Source organism: Amblyomma mixtum, chromosome 6 (genome assembly GCF_055824585.1).
Source record: "Amblyomma mixtum isolate Tamu chromosome 6, ASM5582458v1, whole genome shotgun sequence".
NCBI classification, from domain to species: Eukaryota; Metazoa; Arthropoda; class Arachnida; order Ixodida; family Ixodidae; genus Amblyomma; species Amblyomma mixtum.
Window position 1 is genome coordinate 115768669 of NC_143017.1, and position 21097 is coordinate 115789765.

Sequence of the window (21097 nt, forward strand, 5' to 3'; positions counted from 1 at the left end):
TCCTAGTGTTGCTATAACTATTGGTTCTAGCAACACTGTTTTGTTCTATGACGCCATGAAGCTTGTACTTGCGAGTTTGGCCTGTGGCGGCGATACCTGTATTTTGGTTCTTGCTCTTTTCTACGTTACAAGAGCTTTGTTGTCAGTATGAGTGGTGTTTTTGTAATCAGGAGCTGGTATTCTGTCGATGCAAGTCAACTTCAATTTCTCCTCAGTGTCCCTTTAACGCTATCGCGTCGCGGAATTTAAGTGTCCCCTCCAATTTTTCCTACAGCAAATGCTCCAGCTACAGCTACAGTTACACATCCATAGATGTGCAACTCGTGGATCACACACGCAAGGTTGCGTGTAGAAAACACTCTTATTGGGGTTATCAAACAGTCAGTTTTAAAATTGATTTGCTCTGGAATGAAACATTGCCCAGCTGCGAAATTCGGCACAAAGGATCAGAAGACTGAGGAGTACCTACAGTGAAAGTTTCAGTAATGTGTGCCTTGCAAAAAAAAAAAAACCTCTAGGGCTTCCTTTTAGCAAAGTAAGATACAAAGTACAGACGGGAAGATAGGCATGGAGTCCCACATCACCATCACCGCGGTGATTGCCAGCTTTAAAGGTGCCCTCGTTTAGCTGAAATGTTTTCATTCAGATGTGCTGAGTCTTTCCTTCCAAATGTCAGCAACAATGCTCAGCAACATTTGACTGAACAACGCGTCAACCTATATACGAGTCAATAAAGTATAGTGTACTTTTCTGGGCAATATTCAAAAGGGGTGACTTTTTCAGTTCTATTTTCGGTTATGAAACAAAAAATAACATTTGAGTAAATAAGGTGATTGGAAATCAGTGAGCCTCTGCCCTGCAGTGGACATAGCTGACCTGTAGCTGATGATCTAAAGAGGCGTGCATGGTCAACAGTGGGCGGTTTGTTCTCGGTCTTATTACATAACATACTGTTCTTTGCAGAGCCCGTGCGTAAGCGGAACCCTCGTGCAAAGCAACGTGGCCCTTTCGATGGCATCTTGGTGTCCCAGCTACTGGCCCAGCGCGACCAACACGCCCTACGCAAGCAAGCCGTCAGCAGCTGTGCTGTCGCGAACACCACCCCGGTGCACTATACCAGTGGCAACACTGTCCAGGCTGGTGCCCTTCCCTGGCAGGCTGGCTACTACCAGTCTGCCCAGGAGACTGTAACAGTTCAGTGCAGCAATGCGAATCTGCAGCAGGGGAGTGTCTTCCCTCCGGCATCCAATGGAACCAGGAGGATAGTTGCCCAGGCTGCCTGTTCATCTGTGCCTGCAGTGCATACAAGCACCAGTACGAACTACCAGTGCCCGAGCTTCCCGTGCTGCCCAAACAGGCCAACGACCGGTGCCACATCAGGTCGCTTGAGGGGGCCAAAGAAGCCACCCCGCACCAGAATGCCCAAGCTGAGCGCCATCATCTCCAGCCGCACCGTGTGCCCAAACGTGGACATCGGTCAGATGGCAGCCACCAGTTCAGCACACGCGTGCCACTTGGCTCCGCACAACTGCTCCAGCCAAGAGGCCTCTTCCCCTGCTTCTACACCGAGTGCAGTGGCCGGCTCAGCGGTTGGCCACTACAGCAGTGTGCACTTGGACAGCTCTGGTCAGTTCACTGCCTGCAGAACCTCCTCGAAGGAAGTGGCGATGCAGGTGCCGCAGGTAGGGCTGCCAGTCCTGAACGGAAGCGTCCCCATAGCATCAATTCCCTCACAGTGCACTACTGCCATGACAAGCGCACCGTTCATCTTCACCAGCGCACCCAGCAGTGTCATGAATCAGGGAAGGAGTGCCATCATGGTGCAGCAGGTGTACAGCCAGAAGGTGGCGAGCTACTCTCCAAACGAATCCAAAGGCAGCCAGGTGCTCCAGCACGTGAGCAGCGTTGTCCTTCCCGGTGGCAGCAGTCTCCCCGCACAGCCGATGATTGTTGAGCCTTCGCCAACCATAGTCTCCAGCGGGCCCTTCCTCTCCCAGCTCGGTCAGGGGATCATAGGACAGGCGCACGCTTCTCCCGGTCACTTCTCCCCGCAGCAGAGGTTCTCGGAGGGCCCTCGCAGCTGCACGGAATGCCCAGTCTCCTCCGCGGCCCTCTGCACACCTTCGCTGTCAGCCCCCCAGGTCCTCCTGAGCAGCAACCCAGGCTCTGGTCTTATGCTCCCCTCCAACCCCCCGGTGCCCAGTGTGACGACAGTGACCACTTCGGTGGCACAGATGATGCCCACAGTGGTGCAGCTCATCAACCCGCTGCCCCTGAACCCGGTGCAGAACACCCTGCTCATCCCGCAGCTGCCAACGCTGAGGCTGGACACCCTGCCCACATTCGGAGCCCCCGCAGGGCTCTTCAGCCCCGGCAGCACATTCTTGTCATCCTCACCCATCCCCGTGTTGGGGTCGCCCGTGGGCTCGGACGCGTCCCCCGGCTCATCTCTGCTGGGCCACCACGCCGCATTGCAGCCGTCGTCCTACGTCGACTCGGCGGGGCAGGTGCGGTCGCGTGATGCGGCCACCCCACGGACGTTGGTGACTGCGAGCTTTGCCCCTGGCACCATGCATGCCCTGGCCGCTACTCCACAGCCCCCCCAGTCCTTCTACACGGACGCGGTCAGCAGCATGGTGCAGCCCGGTGCAGTTCATGGCAGCAGTGCTTTGGCCGCGCCGTGCATGTCCTGCGGGCCGGCTCCGGTGACTGAGTCTATGTGCGACAGTGGCTGCCGTCTGGGCCTGTCCAATGGGGTGAGTGCCGTGGCCCTCTGGGGACCTGCTTGCTGAGGATATGGCAGGGTGTGGCTGCTGCTGCTGCTGCTGCTGCTGCTAACCGCACGTGCTCACTGGTTGTGGTGTGGTGCAGGGGAATGAACTTGAGTGCCTGCGTGTGTGTGTGTGCGTGCATATGTACCTTGGTGTGGGTGAGCTGATCTTTATTCGGTGGAGCAGTCTGGGCTGTGGGCAGTGTGTGTGTGTGGGTGCTCAGGAGAGTAGTAGGCTGTAATGCTGGATATCCTCTGGCAGCGATTTCTCAGTGTGGCTGCCATTTCTTGGCTGGCAAGAGAAATTCGGGCAGTTAAGAATTCTAGAGAGAATGTTTTATCCTTGTCATGTAGTTTGCTACATTAAGCTGAACTCGGCTGAAGCTCTTGTCCTTGTGAATGAAAGCACACTGTGTATGCATCCTTGTTTCGAATATGGGGAGCACAAATGGGTGTGCTTTTGGTGGATGCCCACTTTTATAGCACGCATTTGTTTGCTTGCACTTCTGTGCTGCAAGCTTCCAATAGTCCATTATGCAGATCTTTAGAAACCCTGATGTGCTGTTCAAGGCACATTTGTGAAAGCAGCTTCTACTTCTTTTCGAAACGATAAAGCAAGCCCAGTGTGGTAATTTTTTTTTTAACGAGGTTGACCTTAAGCTCATGCTTATTTGTGACAGACATTGTGTGCAGTTTGGCTCCCTGCGCTCTTTAAAAAAGCAAGGAATAGCTGCCCTCTATTTTGCCTTCACATTTCCGATTGAGATCAGTCTATTGCATTCCTGGGGGGGGGGGGTCAGGCATCCTGTAGTATGCTTTTGCTACGTCTCGGCACGCTTGTGCTTACTCAGTGCTGCTTTCAACAATTTTATTGCGAGAATCGACGTCTAGAGTTTCTGTTTACTTTGTGGCACTTCTTTTTTTAATCTTATTTACATGTGTTTCTTTCTTTTGTGTTGCCACTGTAAAAATGACACGCACAATATTGAGAATGTCCCACAGCAGACTGCACGACACTGGAAGCAAGACACAGTTCGCATTCTGTATGTTTTTTGATGCGTTTCTCATTTAGTCGAGACTGCTCAGCACAAGCATTGGTAGTTGCATCCAGCATGTATCATTCTTTGCACTGTTGTTGTAGCAGTGAGGTTGTAACTTGGCACATTCTGGAATGGCAGCCTGCAATTCTAGAGAGAATGTTCTTGCAGATCTGATCATTTTTATTGGAGGCACTCTTATGTGCCGCCCATGTTGAGATTAGTGGCTCAAGAGGAATGTGTTGGTCTAGCCGTGTGACACCTTTTGTGGCCATGTTTTGGCATGGCCAAATGTGTGTTGACAAAGATAGATCATTTTTATCATTTGCATTTTGCAGTACAGCTTTTTTACAAAGCTCAAAAATATTTACTGTATATGTTTTAGCGTAAATATATAAATATAGATATATTGTGTATATATACAAATATTATCTCTGGGCTCCCATTGCACATTGTTTGCACTTGCCATCATTGCTGTAACCTGCTTCTCTTGGCTGACCTTCTGTATTTTTCTATCATCACATCACCTTTTCACGTTAAGGTGTGCAGAGCTGGTGAATAAGGATGCTTCTGTGAACATTCTGCGCTCGATCCAGTTCATGTAGTTTGAGTTATCATTATTTCGGAAATGCACCTAAAGCACTGAAACTAGTTTGCAAACTCTCTTTGCTCTTTTTTTTTGTTTGTTTGCTCACTGTTTCCTCCCCCCCCCCCCCCCCCCCCCCCCACTGTGTGTGTATTGCCTGGCATCGAGACTGCATCATGTAGTGTATGTCCTCCATGTTTTGAGCATGCACCACTTGTCATCCTTTTTTGTATATGTTTTTACTGTCAGTGCATATTAGCTATAGTTATGTGATCAAATCATGCTAGGAGTAACAACCTCATTTAGGTTTGTGTTGCTGCTCAAATTAAAGCAACTTGCAGCTTATTCCTCTCCAATGGTTTGCAGCTGCTATCAGAGCAGTGTACTCTACTACAGAATGTGTCGTTAAAACCACCTGGTCTGCATAATTTGGTGAGAACATACTGTACACCCTTGAGCAAAATTAAGAGACTTCCATCCCCACTTACTCCCTTTTTCAGACCACATTTTCTCTCTCAACTTATCAAGGTTGTGGTACTGTTTAAGAACTGAATTAAGCACTCAGCATTAGGCAACACTAATGGGTTCATGTTGAACAACTAAGTGAGAGAGGAGGGTTGTCTCATTTATGCTTACAGGTGTACATTTACATTAAAAAAGTGCCCATATTTTTTTGGTGAAACATGAATATGTGCATGGTCAGAGGTTTAGAGTCCAAGTCATTTTGATTGCTCTAGCAATCTAAATCCATTTTATTTAGAGTTACTGTAAAGTAGCGCATATTTGATTGTGTTTTGGGCATGAATAGGCAACAGATTGAACTCTTCATTGTGGAAGTTAACCACTGCTTTGATATAACCCTCAGGTTTTATGAGTACTTCAGGCCTGTGACATAAATATTTTTATTTTGGCAATCATGTTAAAGCTTAGAAAAGTGTTCTAACTATATGTGCAAGTCTTGAGAATTTTTTTTTTTTTTATCATAAGAAAATTGGTAAATATGGTGGTGTGTACTGTCACTTGTTGAAAGAGACAGGGTGATGCTTTGAGACCCCAAACATTGTGTAATGTCTCTTGTCATATTCAAGTACGTGCATGCGCAGCATTTTTTTGAGGCGTGTGTCTGTGATATGTTGCAGTGCCCCAAGACGGGCAAGGAATAGTCCTATTTTGACAACGAAAACTGGCCGCTATTCATAAAAGCCTGACCTTACCCTCCTGTAATGCAGTTAATGAAGGAAGCTACTTTTGACTGATGTTGTGCTGACAACAAAAGTCCTCAACAAAAGTTTTGCTTTCATAGCTGAGCTGGAAGCGCCTGGCATTGATGTTCATCGTTATCATTGGTCTTTGACATTCAACAAAGACCTATTTTTGGAATGGAAGAAAAGAAGATACCCGGTTTTGTGAGGATAACTTTACACACCATTAAATCTTGCAGGAATGATGTTTATTTTACATTTGTTAAACAATTTTTGTAGCTCTACACCGCTTTTTAAGGGGGGACACTGGTCTTGAAAAAAATTTTTTATCAATTTAGTCATAGTTATGAAATTTTCAGGGCACATGTATTTTTGTGCGCTGATTCTAGATATGTCATTTAATTTCATGTAAAACAATCCCTTCAGCACTTATGCACTTTTTATGCAAGTATTTTGCGGAGAGTTTTGAAGAAAATTTGCTGCAGGAAACTCGCTGAAATGTATGCCATTGGGTTCTCTTGACACCAAGGAATACAATAAGGGTAAAATTATCATCCTGGCTCTCATAGAACTTGAGTAACAGGGTACTGAAGCTGCCACTTCAGAAACAGGAATACACACTTTCCTTCTCATTTCTGAGGCGACAACTTCAAAACTCTAACTTAAGTTTTATGATAGGCAGGAAGACATTTTCACCCTTATTGCATTCCTTGGTGTCAAGAGAACATAATGGCATACATTTCAGCGAGTTTCCCACAGCAAATTTTCTTAAAAACTCTCCGCAAAATACTAGCATAAAAAGTGCACAAGTGCTCAAGGAATTGTTTTACATTAAATTAAATGACATATTTAGAATCAGCACACAAAAATACATATCCCCTGAAGGTTTCGTAACTGTGACTTCATTAATAAAAATTTTTTTTTCAAGACCAGTGTCCCCCCTTAAGGTGTAACACGCCAAAGTTTAAGCTTCGGCAATCAAGTACAAGGTGTTGAGACTCGGAATTCAAGGGAGGTTACTTAAGCACCAACGAAGCTTGGCTTCTGGGACAGCTTCTCTGCTTTACACTCTGTGTGCTGTATACCACTTGCAACTATGTGTACGCTTAGAAGCCTCAAGTGTATAGTTTTGGCTGCACAAACTGCTAAGAGCTTCCATCTCTCCCAAATGTAAATGTTCTGCACTTGCATGGCATAAAAGTTTTACAGTAAGCACTGTGCTGTAGACTTGTTAGTTGTTCAAAGCTGTAGTAGATGAATTGCTACCCGCGCAGGGTATCGTGCTGTTTTCTGCTCCTTGAATGAATCAAATCATGTCACCCCTATAATAGCATTTTTAGAAGTTGCTGATTTTTTTTTTTTTTCTGCTGCTCATGTTGTCTCAAGGTAAAATAAAATCATCACCACTGCATTTTGGATTTTTTTTTTTCCCCCTGTTCTGATGCATGCTCAAGACATGGTGGACTTGTGTGTCATGCATGCTTTTCTCAATTGCTGTAGCATGTGCCTGAGAATGCTGGGTCATAGAGTAGAGAAGAACATTGCTGCAATGCTTCTGACCACTGTAGTCTTGCTTTAAAGGTGCACTGAAGAGGATTCTGAACTTGTCTTTTTGCCGCGGGAACTCGATCTACCCATTCCCAGCGTTCTTAGAAACAGTGACTTATTGCCCTGTGTGGCCGATTTCCCAAATTAAATCGAATTAACGTCCGGCTCCCGCCTTTTTTTTTTAATTCTGCCTCGTACGGTGGGCGGAGTCGACCAACGCGTGGAGCGCCTTTCACCCAGTCCCGTGGCGGCTTGCCGCTCTGCCAGCGGCGGAGTAATACGTAGTAGTCCGTAGTAGCAAATAGTCCGTGCGTATTTTTACTTCTTCGGGCTTATTTTGCGGCTATATTATCCGCAAATGAAACTATTTATTCATGGAAACCTAAAAAACAAAATAAAGCGAAAGCAAAGCCTCCACGGGACTGGGTGAAAGGCGTTCCACACGTTGGTCGACTCCGCCCACCATACAAGGCAGAATTTTAAAAAAAGGCGGGAGCCGGACGTTAATTCGATTTAATTGGGGAAATCGGCCACACAGGGCAATACGTCACTGTTTCTAAGAATGCTAGGAACGGGTAGATCGAGTTCCCGCGGCAAAAAGACAAGTTCAGAATCCTCTTCAGTGCACCTTTAAGGGGGGATGAGGGTCTTGAAAACTTGTTTTTTATTTTTCGACACAACTAGATGAAACTTAGCACACAGGTGTATCATAGAATGCTGATTTCAAATATGCATTTAGATTTCAAATATCTCACGTGGAAGAAAATTTATCACAAAATAACATTCAAATCAGGTAATCTCTTATATGACAGAAGCCAACAGCCACAGAAACCAAGGGGCACGGGGGATTTTTTTTAATTATTTATTTTATTTGTGGTGTTGATAAATTTAGAATATTACTGAATATGTTATCGCTTAATGATAATTGATTAGAAAAGCAGAAGAAAAAACAACCATATGCCGCCGGTGGGATCCGAACCCACGACCTCCGAATTACGCGTCCGGTGCTCTACCTCTGAGCTACGGCGACGGCTGTCAAATCTTCTGCTTTCGGGGGTATTTATGTTTACATGTAACCTAACCTTGAGAGTGTTCATCAGCGCCACCCACGTTCATAAGCGGCGGACGTGGAACGTCCTGACTTACCGCAGGTGTGACGTAGAACGTCATCGAACGAAGAGGGTGGAAGCTGCGTGAGAACCCTCTTATGCTTCCTATGGCGTCAAGGCTGCCAGAACCGAGGCCCTCGCTAAGCAATTAAGCAAATAAGTGAAGGGGAATGAGGGGCTCGTTATAAATATGACAGAAGCCAACAGCCACAGAAACCAAGGGGCACAGGGGATTTTTTTTTAATTATTTATTTTATTTGTGGTGTTGATAAATTTAGAATAGTAATTTATAGTAATTTATCAGTTAAAGAATAATTTTTTAAGAATAAGCAGACATTTGCAAATGCCCAAAGCACATCCTAAAGCTTTGTTTTTTTCTTTAAACATGATATATGAGCAATTAGGCCAAGTGTGGGCTAATTACTGCCACGTCATTTTTTCTTTCCAACTTTGTTGTTTATTTATGATCAACAAAATTAGTTTGTAGACATTCTGTTAGCTTTAGAATGTGCTTTGGGCCTTTGCAAATGTCTGCTTATTCTTTAAAAATGTTTATTTAACTGATAAATTACTAAAAAGGCCCATAAGAAATGACCTAATTAGGATATTTTATTTTGCCTTGGATTTCCTTCCAGCTGAAATATTTGAAATCTAAATGCATATTCGCCGCCGCGGTGGCTCAGCGGTTACGGTGCTCGGCTGCTGTCCCGAAAGACGCGGGTTCGATCCCGGCCGCGGCGGCTAGAATTTCTTTGAAGGAGAAATTCTAGAGGCCCGTGTGCTGTGCGATGTCAGTGCACGTTAAAGAACACCAGGTGGTCGAAATTTCCGGAGCCCTTCACTACGGCGTCTCTCATAGCCTTAGTCGCTTTGGGACGTTAAACCCCATAAACCAAACCACCGAAATGCATATTCGAAATCAGCATTCTATGATACACCTGCGTGCTAAGTTTCAGAAAGATATGTTAACAAATAAAAAAAAGTTTTCAAGACCCTCATCCTCAAGGGTAATACTAAGCGTAAGTCCATTATATTTTTCTTCCTGGTCAAAATTTATGGTTTTTTCTGGCTATGTTTATGTTTGTTTGGCAGTAAAAGATGTATTATTGTTTAGAAATTGGGATTTCAAAATGGGACATAGTATTTGTTTCCACTCCTTCACTCAGGCTTGTGGTGTCAATACTGAAAAGAACTCATTGATCACCGTTTGTAAGTGAATGGTGGTGTGGCCTCGGAGACCTGTGCATAAAAAAAAAAATGTGTCCTAACATTACTGTAGCGTCCAACTTTCTCCTCCTGAGTGTGGTCTGGAACCATGGCTTGATGACAGAGCTATGAGATATGGTTGCTGCCAGGGTGCTCAGTTGACTTTTATCCCCAGTAGTGCATTAGCGAAAACTGACATTGCTTATGGCACACCGAGTTGCCATGCCTGAGAAAAGACTACAGTGGGAACTGAATTTTGTAAGTGCAGCAAAGTCTTGCTTCTAAAACAGTCTTGTCGACACAAGATGCAGCGCAGTTGTGAAGCCTTTAGCACTTTGATTACATACCGTATTTTCCGGTGTATAAGATGCACCTGCCATATATGCAAGCTGTCACTGAAAAAGTTCGTATATAAGACGCACTGGTGTATAAGACGCACCCCAGTTTACCCAGTTAGGCTAGTGAGGCTTAATTAAACACGCTTGCGCGACTATCGCGAAATGGACCGTACCTGTGAGCAATTCTTAAGCAACGCTAAGGGATCGAAAAAGGCAGCACTCACGCCATACCCGTCCACATTCTAGCAAAAAAGAAAGAAAAACGATGCAACTCCCCATATGTCCATAACAACGTTTTATTTTACTTGAAACCTTCGAAGTCTTTATCTTCAGATGCGCTATCAAAAGGTTCACCCATTTCTGGAAGCAACTCGGCTGAAACATGCACTACGTACACGGAGCAAGAAAAGTTGCAAAGGGTGACTAAAAAAGAACGCCGGCTTGTCTTGACAATGGCGAGAAGCGCGATTGTCACCATCTTTTGGCGCTTCTCATTACTTTTGCTTGGGGCCTCCGAAACAGCCGCACGTTTGTGATCCCGGAAGTCGTCATCCCCGCCGTTTCATGATATAGATCACCTAGAATGTCGCGCACGGCAGTCCGGGTATTGAAGTATTAACCTTGTTACAACCGCGTTATTGGTAGTGATATTTTTTAGGTGAAAAAAGCTGGAGCATGAACCGGAGTAATCGATGGACTCGCAAAAAAAAAGATGAAAAATTCGCATATAAGACGCACCCTTGTATAGGACGCACCAGCAAGATTTTAGAAAAAAAGCCGCGTCTTATACACCGGAAAATACGGTAGTCGGACTGTGCGGCTGCTTTGAAACTTGGAATGAATTTCAGGGAGATCAGATTTACTTTGTACTCAATTCTGTGACACAAATCTCAATCCATCTTGAGTTGTACAATGGGGCATCTGGAAGAGCATTTTAAAATTCTGCATTGCATAGTACTCTCTTTTCATAGCCTTGCCATAAACTTGGCACTTATGGAAGCTTGTGGTACAACGTCTGAAGCGTTTTGTGTTGTCGTGTCACTGAATTGCATAATATGTATTGCATCAGTGTGAGGCTCTCTCAAAGTAGTGTTTTAGGTCGGATGTGGAATTCATATCCTTAACCTTATCGAAAGTCTTAAATTGTACTGGATTGTGTGAGCTTTAATGGTGCACTGAAGAGGAATCTGAACTCGTCTTTTTGCCGCGTTAACTCAATCTGCACGTTCCGAGCATTCTTAGAAACTTCGATTTATTGCCTTGCGTGGCTGATTTTCCTAATTAAATCGAATTAACGTCCGGCTCCCGCCTTTTTTTTAATTCTCCCTCCTACGGTGGGTGGAGTCGACCAACGCGTGGAGTGCCTTTCAGCCAGTCCCGCGGCGGCTTGCCGCTCTGCCATCGGCGGAGTAATACGTAGTAGTCCGTAGAAGCAAATAGTTCGCGCATATTTTTATTTCTGCGGGCTTATTTTGCGGCTATATTATCTGCGAATGAAACTATTTACTCACGGAAACCTAAAAAACAAAATAAAGCGAAAGCAAAGCCTCCACGGAGCTGACTGCAAGGCACTCCAAGCGCTGGTCGACTCCGCCCACCGTACGAGGGAGAATTAAAAAAAAAAGGCGGGAGCCGGACGTTAATTCGATTTAATAAGGAAAATCGGCCACACAGGGCAATAAATCGAAGTTTCTAAGAATGCTCAGAACGTGTAGATCGAGTTCCCGCGGCAAAAAGACGAGTTCAGATTCCTCTTCAGTGCACCTTTAAGTAATTTGTTGTTGATCAAATTCTCTGCATGAATGTGCCCTGAATGGGCACAAAAAAAAAATGATTTTGGAGGATAGCACAAAAGCATCGCTATAACTTCGTAATCCTGCAGGAGATGCATGCCCATGCACAATGTCTGAGTGCATGCCTACACTGCATGCCTTCAGTGTGCATTTCAGTGCCGAGGTAAGGGGTCAACACGGAGTGTATCATACCATCCTTGTAATTGCCAAACCACTTTGTGACTCACTTTTGCAAAGCATCAGAGTAACTTTACAATTGTCGTTGTGACGTTTTGCTTCTTAAAGAGACCGACAGTTGGCCAAAACTTGTCATGGAAGTGTGGTTGAAACAAAAAGATTGCGCCTCATATTGTAAGAATTGATCACTGCACTATTGAAGAAACGAGGCTTTATAATATTAATTTGTCATTGCAAACTGAAATGCCATCTTGCGGTGAAACCTTGCCATTATCGGTGTATCCCACCACATGACTTGACTACATCTTGGTGAAATACCATATCTATTTGCATATGAACTCTTTTTTTTTTTTTAATCTGAAAATTTTGGGGATGCATTCATTAAGCAGGACAAGATGTTCAGAAAAAAATTTAAGGTGGTAAAAGCACTACAGAAAATAGTTTGGTGGAATCAGTACCTCACCTGGTACAAATCCCCTTTCAAATAAAATAAAACGTACTCTTCTGCATGGTTTCCATGCTCGAAAGCATAGCCAAGGACTTTTATCTTGGAACTCTCACATATAACGTACATAGCGGCTCATAGTTCTCTCTGAAGAGAGCACAGCTAGAGCTCTCTCCAGCACAACTCGTAGCCATGAAGCTCAACCACAAGTTACTACAATCCTTAGTAAAGCAGATCGAACAGAGAAACTTTTTGTCGCCAGGCATGGTCCCTATTGGTCCTCAGATTCCTCATGGAATATGCTTAATGGCTGTTCATCTTGTAGGGTGAGGTATAATAGTCATGGCGTTCAACAAATGGGTCTTTGTTATCCTTTTGCGCCACGGCATCTATGATTGTGCATGTGACTTTTCAAACCATTTTCGAAGCATTTAGAGGCGTTTTTAGGAAGTCGGTGATGCTGGCTACATTTTAAATCCCTGCTCAACGGAATGGTACGGCCATTTCATGCCTAGGAAAAAGGATCACTTTTTTAAAACAAGAAATAAAGATGGACATCACAGAGTTCTGCGGTGTACTTGGGAAATGCTGTCTGGCGCTCTAACTTTTTTTCTTCACTCATGCAATAGAATGTTTTACTAAAAGACACCGGAGCTGTATTTTGTGTGCAAAAACTGCTGTATAATCGCTGTTTCATTGCTTTAATTCACTCTAGCTCACAGGCTTGTACTTGAAAACAAATTTATTTGTGGGCTTCCTCGCATTGATATCAACAGATCGAGCATGCACGTCCCCTGATACTAGTTGACGTTTCATGAAATTGGCTTGAGTTAGCTCGCCAAAATGAATATTTTTTTCAAGGTGCACTAAAGAGGTATATGAACTTGTCTTTTTACCATGGGAACTCGGTCTACACGTTCCGAGCATTCTTAGAAATTTCGAATTGTTGTCCTGTGCGGCCAATATCTCTAATTTAAATCAGATTAAACATACTGGCTCCCGCCTTTTTTTGAACTGTCCGCTTACGGTAGGAGGGGTCAGCCAACCTTTCAGCCAGCCCCGCGGCAGCTTGCCACTATGCTATCGGCGGAGTGATACATAGTGATCGGCGAAAGCAGAGAGTCCACGCATATTTTTATTTCCGTGGGCCTAATTTGCAGCCGTGTAGTCTTTGAATGGATCTATTTATTCACGGAAACATAAAAAGCGAAAGCGAAGCCATCGCATGGATGCTTGAAAGGCATTCCACGCGTTAGTTGACTCCTCCTACCTTCACTAGTGAGTTAAAAGAAAAAGGCAGGAGCGGGGTTGTTTAATCCGATTTAAATTAGGGAAATCAGCCGCACAGAACAATAATTAGAAGTTTCTAAGAATGCTCCGAACATGAAGATCGAGTTCCCGCGGTAAAAAGACAAGTTCAGATTCCTCTTTAGTGCACCTCTAACTTCTGCTGCCATCTGAATGTACACCGCTTCGGCAGCAGAGCAGATAGAGTTAAAAAATGCAAATACCGGTGGTCTGGGATGGAACAGCACAAGCTAGCAAGGAGTAGCATGATACAATTCTGACAACCTGTTGACACTTTTAATGGGTGCTGTGTCACTACATTAAGATTGGTATCCATTACTTGAATGACTGGAACTAAAATGGAGTAAACGAAAGAATGAAAAGATTACTTACAACTAAGCATATGGATTTCTCTGAAATGGAGTTTACAGTAGGTGCTAGTTTTCACACAGTGTCTACATTCAGTTGTTTGCAACAAAATGTGCTACCAAAAATTTACTTTTTGGGTAGAGATCAGTTCTTGCCTGAAAACAAAGGGCCCCGATGTACACTGTTCCTTGTTAATGTCTGCCATAGTTTCAGGCTGCACCAAGTAGATAAAACTAATAATTCTACTTCGGAGAGGAATACACATTGTTATATGAATTTGCCACATGTGGCAGCCTTTTTCTGGCAAGTTTGGCATTGAACGTCTTAGCATGTGGCTCCGGTGTTCCAGTGCTTAATGTATGTGACTAGATCATTAATTCAGATTGGTGCTTTGATCCTATCCTCATCAAGTGTAAAAAAAATTTTGGGCTCTGCTTAATTTACAAACTTCCTGTCCCTTTCAAGTTCAAATTATCGAGACTCTACTGTATGTTGTGAAGAACTAAATCTCTTTGATTGTACCAGTTGTGAGACTTTCCACTGAGCCCATGTTTGAAAATCCACATCTCTGACTGATCCAAAACTTTGAGATTACCAGTCTGTCACACCACCTGCAACACTCAGTTGAACTGCTGTGCTGAACATGGATACGGTGGGGAAAGCCATCAATAACGCCGCCCAGCTCATAGAGCGTGGTTCAGTCTTCTGACTCGAAGAAACTAGCTGTATGTCATACCTGGGTTTTGATTTAGGCTTCCATGACTGGAATCGGTGAAAAACTCTGGTTTACAACACTTAAGGTGCCATTTTTTTTGGTGGTGTTGGACTGATTTAAGGGCTATGACAATTGCATGCAGTGGCCGTCTACAAAAAAACTGACAGACAGCAGTTACTTGTTAAGTTTATAAGTAATCCACACCTGCTCTACATCGTTTTAAAAAGAGACACCTAGGAGAGATACAGCCTTAATACTTAAGTCATTACGTCAGGTACTCATGTTGTACAAGTGCTACTGGGGACAAAAGTGGTATACTCCACGTGGCACGAGCCGGAGCAATGGAAAACTGCGTTGCAACACCATCTACAGGCGGCATGTGGGATCGAGACTGCCAGTGCGCGACCTTTATTATCAGCAGGCACGTCGCTTGGCTCGTTTCAATGTTTCGTGCTTTAGCTTGCCAAAATGCCGCAGTTTTCCGTTGCTCCGGCTCCCGCTGCGTGGAGTATGCCACTTTTGTCCCTGATAGTACATTAAAGAGCAATTCTTGCAGTTTCAGGTCACTATGGGTACTAACATTGATATGATGCATGCTTGCAGTGGGCACAGAATTGCTGCGATAGTGGACTTTCTCTTAAAAAAAAAAAGCAGAGTTGTCTTTTTGTTGTATATCTGTGCCTAGGGAGTAGTGATCAATTCATTCACCGGTGATTACTCACCTTCTTTCAGGAGGATGGCACTTCCAAGACCAAATGTGGGATGGCCGAAATGGGCCGGGGCCCTCTGAACATGCTGAGCCTGACTGTGTCGAGTCTGCAGCAGGCCGGCCTACCTACAGTGACTGTGTTTCCAGCTGGGCAGGCCTCCGTTATGCAGCCACCCCTGCTCAACTATGGCACTTTGCCCTCTGTGAACCCCACGCAGCTGGTGATGGGCATGGTGCCATCTCTTGGGCTAGTGGGCATGCCCATGCACAACGTGGTCACGGCTCAACCGCAGCCCATCACTGTGCTGCAGGAACCGTGTCCCACCATACAGCAAGCACAGCCACAGTTGCAGCCGCAACCTCAGCTGCAGCCGCAACCTCAGCTGCAGCCGCAACCTCAGCTGCAGCCACAGCCTCAGCTACAGCCTCAGCTGCAGCCTCAGGCTCAGTTGCAGCGTCAGCTGCAGCCTCAGGCTCAGCTACAGCCCCAACCCCCTCTGCAAGCACAGCTGCAGCCACAGCTCCAACCTCAACTCCAACCTCAGCTGCGGCCTCACTTACCACCGCAACCCCCTCCTCCACCTCCTCCTCCACCACCACCACTGCCGCAGCAGCAGGTGGTGCCGGACCAGCACAAATTCGTCACAGTGAGTGCAGTCGTACCACCCACAGAACCTTCAGTCCCATCAGTGATAACAGAACCTGCCAGCACGACAGAGGGCCAGGACATTTCAGAGGTTGATCTTGGTGCGCCAATGATGTGCTTTGAGGTCAGTTCAGAACCATCAATGGGGGACCATGAGATAAATACAGGGTGTGCCGACGATGACAGTGTGTTCGAAACAGCAGCGGCAGAAGACAACCTAGCAGGTCATCAAAACTCTGATGAGCAGCTGCCAAGGCCTGGCAGCGAGCACTTTTCGACGTACACAACGGGTGCAGACACGCCCTCGTCAGAGAGTGACTGCATGCATGTGCATAGTGTAGGAGTGCAGAGCCTCGTGGTGGAAGCAGGCGAAGGCAGTCCGTCGGTGTCGTCCACAGTCCCTGTTCAGGCAGGCCCGACATATGAGGTGAGTCGGGGGCACTTTGAGTGGACAGCTTGTGGAACTGAGCAGGAAGGCCACATATCGTCCAGCACGGGGACAATAGATGACCCCGGCTGCACCGCAGTAGATGCTAGCCAGCCACAGCAGCAGGAGTGTGCCAGTGAAGGGACTCTGGGGGAAGGGCAGCCTTCCATGGGTGGGACAAGCAGCGGGGACTCGGGTGTGGAATCCTGTCATGAGCTGCAGCGGACAAACGTGACTAGTGTAGATTCATTGGAGGACAGTGATGTGGCCAAGCAGAAAGCCAAGAAGGACCCCAAGCGTCGGAGGCGGGAGCTGCTTTTCCTTACCCAGGATGAGTTTAGAGATGACTCAGCTGGTGAGTTGCCATGTGTTGCCTGATGCATCTCTTGTTTTTGTATGTGTCCATTATGGAAAACGTATTTTAATGGATCGCTGTGTACCAGTCGTAATGTCCACTTGTATTAGCACCAATTTAAGTAACTGAAGACAGGTTGTTTAGCTGATCTAAGTTGCTCATCGACCAGCACAATTTGCTGCTTGCAGTTGGTTCTAGAGATTTCATGGCAGCCTGTTCACACTGCAGTGCTTGCAGCCTGGCAGTCTTTAAAGCAGGAGTAAACCACACTAACCAGTGTAACAAGGAAATTCAAAATCATTTTCTTTGTTTAGCAGTCTGCTGTGGTTTCCTTTTGTGATTTTCGTTGCGACGTGTTTTCGTAAAATGACTTGGCGCCAAAACAGCACACAATAAGAGAGACTGGACAACTGCTTGTCCCGACTCTGTTACTGTGTGCCGTCTTTTTTGACGTTGAGTCCTTTTACGAAGATGTGCACCAACTAGCCTCCCAATGAGTATTATATTGCAACATGTGTCTTCTGCTTGCAGAGGACGAGCGAGAATCTCCTCCACTTCCTCCTCAACCACGCACATTTGACATTGGGGATCTGGTGTGGGGTCAGAGCAAAGGCTTTCCTTCTTGGCCGGGTAAGCTGGTGCGACCAGATGAAGTACGGGGCCACCACATCATCTCTGAAGATGGAAAGGTAGGTATCGAGGCTTCTCAGGGTGCTTGATGCTACGTGCTCCTGTGTGTGCAAGACGGTTTGAGGTAGCAGCGAGGGCAAGCCATGCTTGCTTTGTGTCCATGCTGCTCTAAGGCCAACACTCTTTTGTGATGTGAGGGCTGTCACGGCAGGCGGCCATTGTTTGTGGATGCGGCCCATTAGGAAGGTGTCCATATAAGGCCTTGATTTCAAAATGCATCTGTAACTTCATCGACAACTCTGGAAATAAACCTTGGAACATCATGTGAAAGTATGCAATGTTGTTTTGCTGCTGGTTTAGTAAACTTCCATCATTTCAAAGTCGCTAAATTCACACAGCCAGTTTATTCAAACTAATACTTCTGCCCTGTCAATATCAAGGGTATTGAAAGGCTCCCATTGATTCGTGCTCCACATAATTCAAACAAATTGGCTGTTAGAATGGTCTTGATGCCATTTAGCATTTCATGATTGCATGATGGGTGTTAGTGGTTTGTGAAACTATTGTTTACAGCTAGGGGCTATGGTTAGTTTTTGGTTTAAATAAAAAAAAATGTAAACTTGCACTGAATTCATTTTTTGATATTCAGTTTTAACCGAAAAAGGTCGGTGTCCTTCAGATGTACATCGTGGCTTGCTGGCTATTAAGTGCAAGTTACAGTCCATCATAAGAAATAATTAACTAAGTTCGGAGGTTAGGAGCACGATGAGACAAAGGGATTGGTGGATTAAGCAGTGCAGATGTACGTTTGGAGGCATATCTCTAAAACTTTTTCTAACGCCAGGCGCAGACCCGACACACTCCACTACTGCGCTAAGCTTTGTCTAACACGGAAGTGAAGTGAGGAACAAAGGAGAGTGACTCCATTTGTTGTGCTTCAGATTTGTGGTGTCCTCTGTGCACAGTGGTGCGAACTAATGCTTGCGCCATTCATGCCTCTGGGCAGAGAGGGTGGGACTGCGTTAAGCCCCAGTGTTTGGCGCACAGAGGTACGAAACGCAGAGCAGCCACATTTGTTTGAGAGTTAGCCTGGCCATGGATGAAGACTGCGTTGCAAGTCCCAGAGCGTAGTGTGATGGCTGCCGTGCTAGTGAGGCGCCTGATGCAATCTGTTCTGCCCGCACTCGCCACGCTTCTACTTCATCGCACTAGCCGAGGTGGCGGCGCCGCAGGGGCCCCCCACCCAGCGCAGATGTGGAATTTGCACAAAAAGTACAGATGAGATGAACAGAAGAATTAAAAAAAATGGTATGCGCAAGTCTCTACACACCGGTCAAGTTCAGGTCACACAGTCTGTCAGGGCCATCAGGCAGGCAAAACAAGTTAGAGAGACGAGCCTGGCTACTTCACAGTGGTAGAGGGTTGCCAGAAGGGTAGGTGCTGGCGAAGTGACCAAGTAGGCAGTGTCGCCCAAGGGAGCCCGGTTGGCACATCTACCAGTTTGATATTTCAATCCGGATTGTGCTGGCAGTGGGCTTAATGTAGTCTCATAGGCGGAGGAGGTTGGAAGCCAGCTGCGGGAAGTGTGGCATCATTGGCTTGGTATACAGCGGTGATGTTGACTGCGACAAGGCTGGCAGCTGGATCTGAATATATCTAAGAGCCTTAATGTTATAGCGTTACGGCTCCTTTTCTCCAGAAAATCCGGTGTCATCCAGCGTTTTGAGCGGAAAAGCGGTCAGCCCACCTGCCACCTAGGCCGTGTGACCTTGTGGCATTGTCATAACCTGCCCACCGCATTGTGAGCAAACTGCCCTACATGGCATGTGGCTGCTAAATTTATGATCGGTCCTGAGAGGTTGCTTGGGAAAGAGCAAGCAGAGTCTCACAAGCCCCACTGGTGGCTGTGTTTGAAACAGTCACCTGTCGGTGCAGTGGTGCATCGCTTAACCGCTGCACCACTGCGCCAGGAGCGTTATGGCAACTCCCCACGATCTCCGTATGCAAGGTAGAGGATGACCATTTCTGCATGTATGGGCATGTAGGCAGAACCTAGGCGGTAGAGAAAGATATGTTAAGCTTTATGCGATGATGAAAAGAGCAGTGTTGGTGTCTGCGAAGTGATACGCAAAGAGTACCCTTGGTCGCTGAATGGACCTATTGATACTATCGCATCATATCCTTAATGCGGGCCTTAAGTATCCCCTGCAGTTTGAACGCGAGAGCATTAGTATCCCCATGTCAGAAAAGATAGTCCAGCGTCAGCATCGCCATTGGCGACCGTTTGAAGCCTCGTAGCCAGAGTGGCCGCTCAGGCAGCCTTGGTTGGCCACCTAAGTCACGTGACCTTGTGATGCCATCCTACCCTGCCGACCCGATTGTGAGCAAACTGACCACCGTGGCAGATGACAGTTAAATTATTGGTTGGCCACAAGAGGTTGCTCAGGAAGACAACCTGGATTACACAAGCCCCTGGTGGCAGCCCCTGCCGTCACAGGTCAGTGGCGCATCACTTAACCGCTGCACCACTGCGCCAGGAAGCGTATGAGGACTCCCAGCGATCTGTGATTGTAAAGACAAGAATTACCACTCGCACATATCTGGTGGGCTTTAACCCATTAACACTATTGCGTCGTACCACTAAGACGGAGTGTCCGCTGCAGTTTGTTCTCTATTAACTTCCTGACAACGTGCCCCTGCATGAAGTTTTTCTGTCTGCTTGCACAGCTCTGGGTGCAGTGGTTTGGTGACCACACGTTCACTCAAGTGGAGCCAGAGAAGCTGAAGACCTTGTCAGAGGGGCTTGAGGCTCACCACAGGGCCCGCAAGAAGCATCGGAGGTGAGTTGAGTCACTAAGTGTGCAGGTGCGGCCAAAATACCATATAAGCACGTGTAAGGGGCATGCTTTCTTTTTCCAGATTCAAGGGGCAGTTTTTTTTTTTTTCCTTTATTTGTTTCTTACAACGTGTCTAAGGGGGGGCCGAAGCTAAAGGCGTAACAACGCCTGACGGGGCCTCGGCCCCCCAATACAAATTCAGTACAAACAAAAAAATATTAATTAATACATTTCGGCAAGCTGCACTGCACTTGTGAGTCAAACAAAACATTTGCACATCTGATAATGAAATGTAAATAAATGCATAAAAACACGGTAGTAGCAAGGCTAAAATAATGAACTTTGGGACAGAGAAAGCACAGAATATTTTTTTTTTTTCTATCTGACTTCCTTCTTTCTAGTGGATAATACGCATGCAAAAACACACAATGTATTTACAAAGCAAAGGAAAAACCACTTGAAACCAAAACATTTTTACACTCTTTTTTGAATACAGGAAATCTTTGTAGAAATCTACATTGAACTCGGTTCTGTTCAACATCTTAATTGTTTGAAAGTTTAATGTTTGTCGTCCGTAGTTTGTTCTTATAGCTGGCAGTCTAAGTGTAGGGTTTCGGATTGAATAGCGAGATGAATTACCTGAGGAAGTTGGATAGAGTTTGTATTTATGAATCCATAGAAGTAACTTGAAATAGTACACCTGGTACACCTGGTACACCTGGGTATTCTGGTTGTGGCCCATGTGCGCGATGTGCGAAAAATATACAGATTCTTTTTTTCTTCCTTTTTTTTAGAGTAAATACAACACACCAGTCAGAGAATGAGCGACATCTATTCTACATTCATGCTCTGCCTTCACGTGCAGCATGTCCGTTGTCAACGCATGGCCGTTGTTCCGTGCTTCTATCACA

The 21097-nt window shown here is 45.8% G+C and overlaps 1 protein-coding gene across 1 annotated transcript in view; it reads left to right on the forward strand.

Moving 5' to 3' along the window:
* Positions 1–21097, forward strand: part of LOC149340139 (uncharacterized) — a 51674-nt gene that overhangs the window by 18578 nt on the left and 11999 nt on the right. The window contains exons 5-8 of the mRNA XM_089548893.1: positions 964–2756; positions 15315–16719; positions 17251–17408; positions 20077–20189. Of these exons, the coding sequence (XP_089405019.1) occupies positions 964–2756; positions 15315–16719; positions 17251–17408; positions 20077–20189 (3469 nt within the window). The remainder of the gene's footprint in view (positions 1–963; positions 2757–15314; positions 16720–17250; positions 17409–20076; positions 20190–21097) is intronic.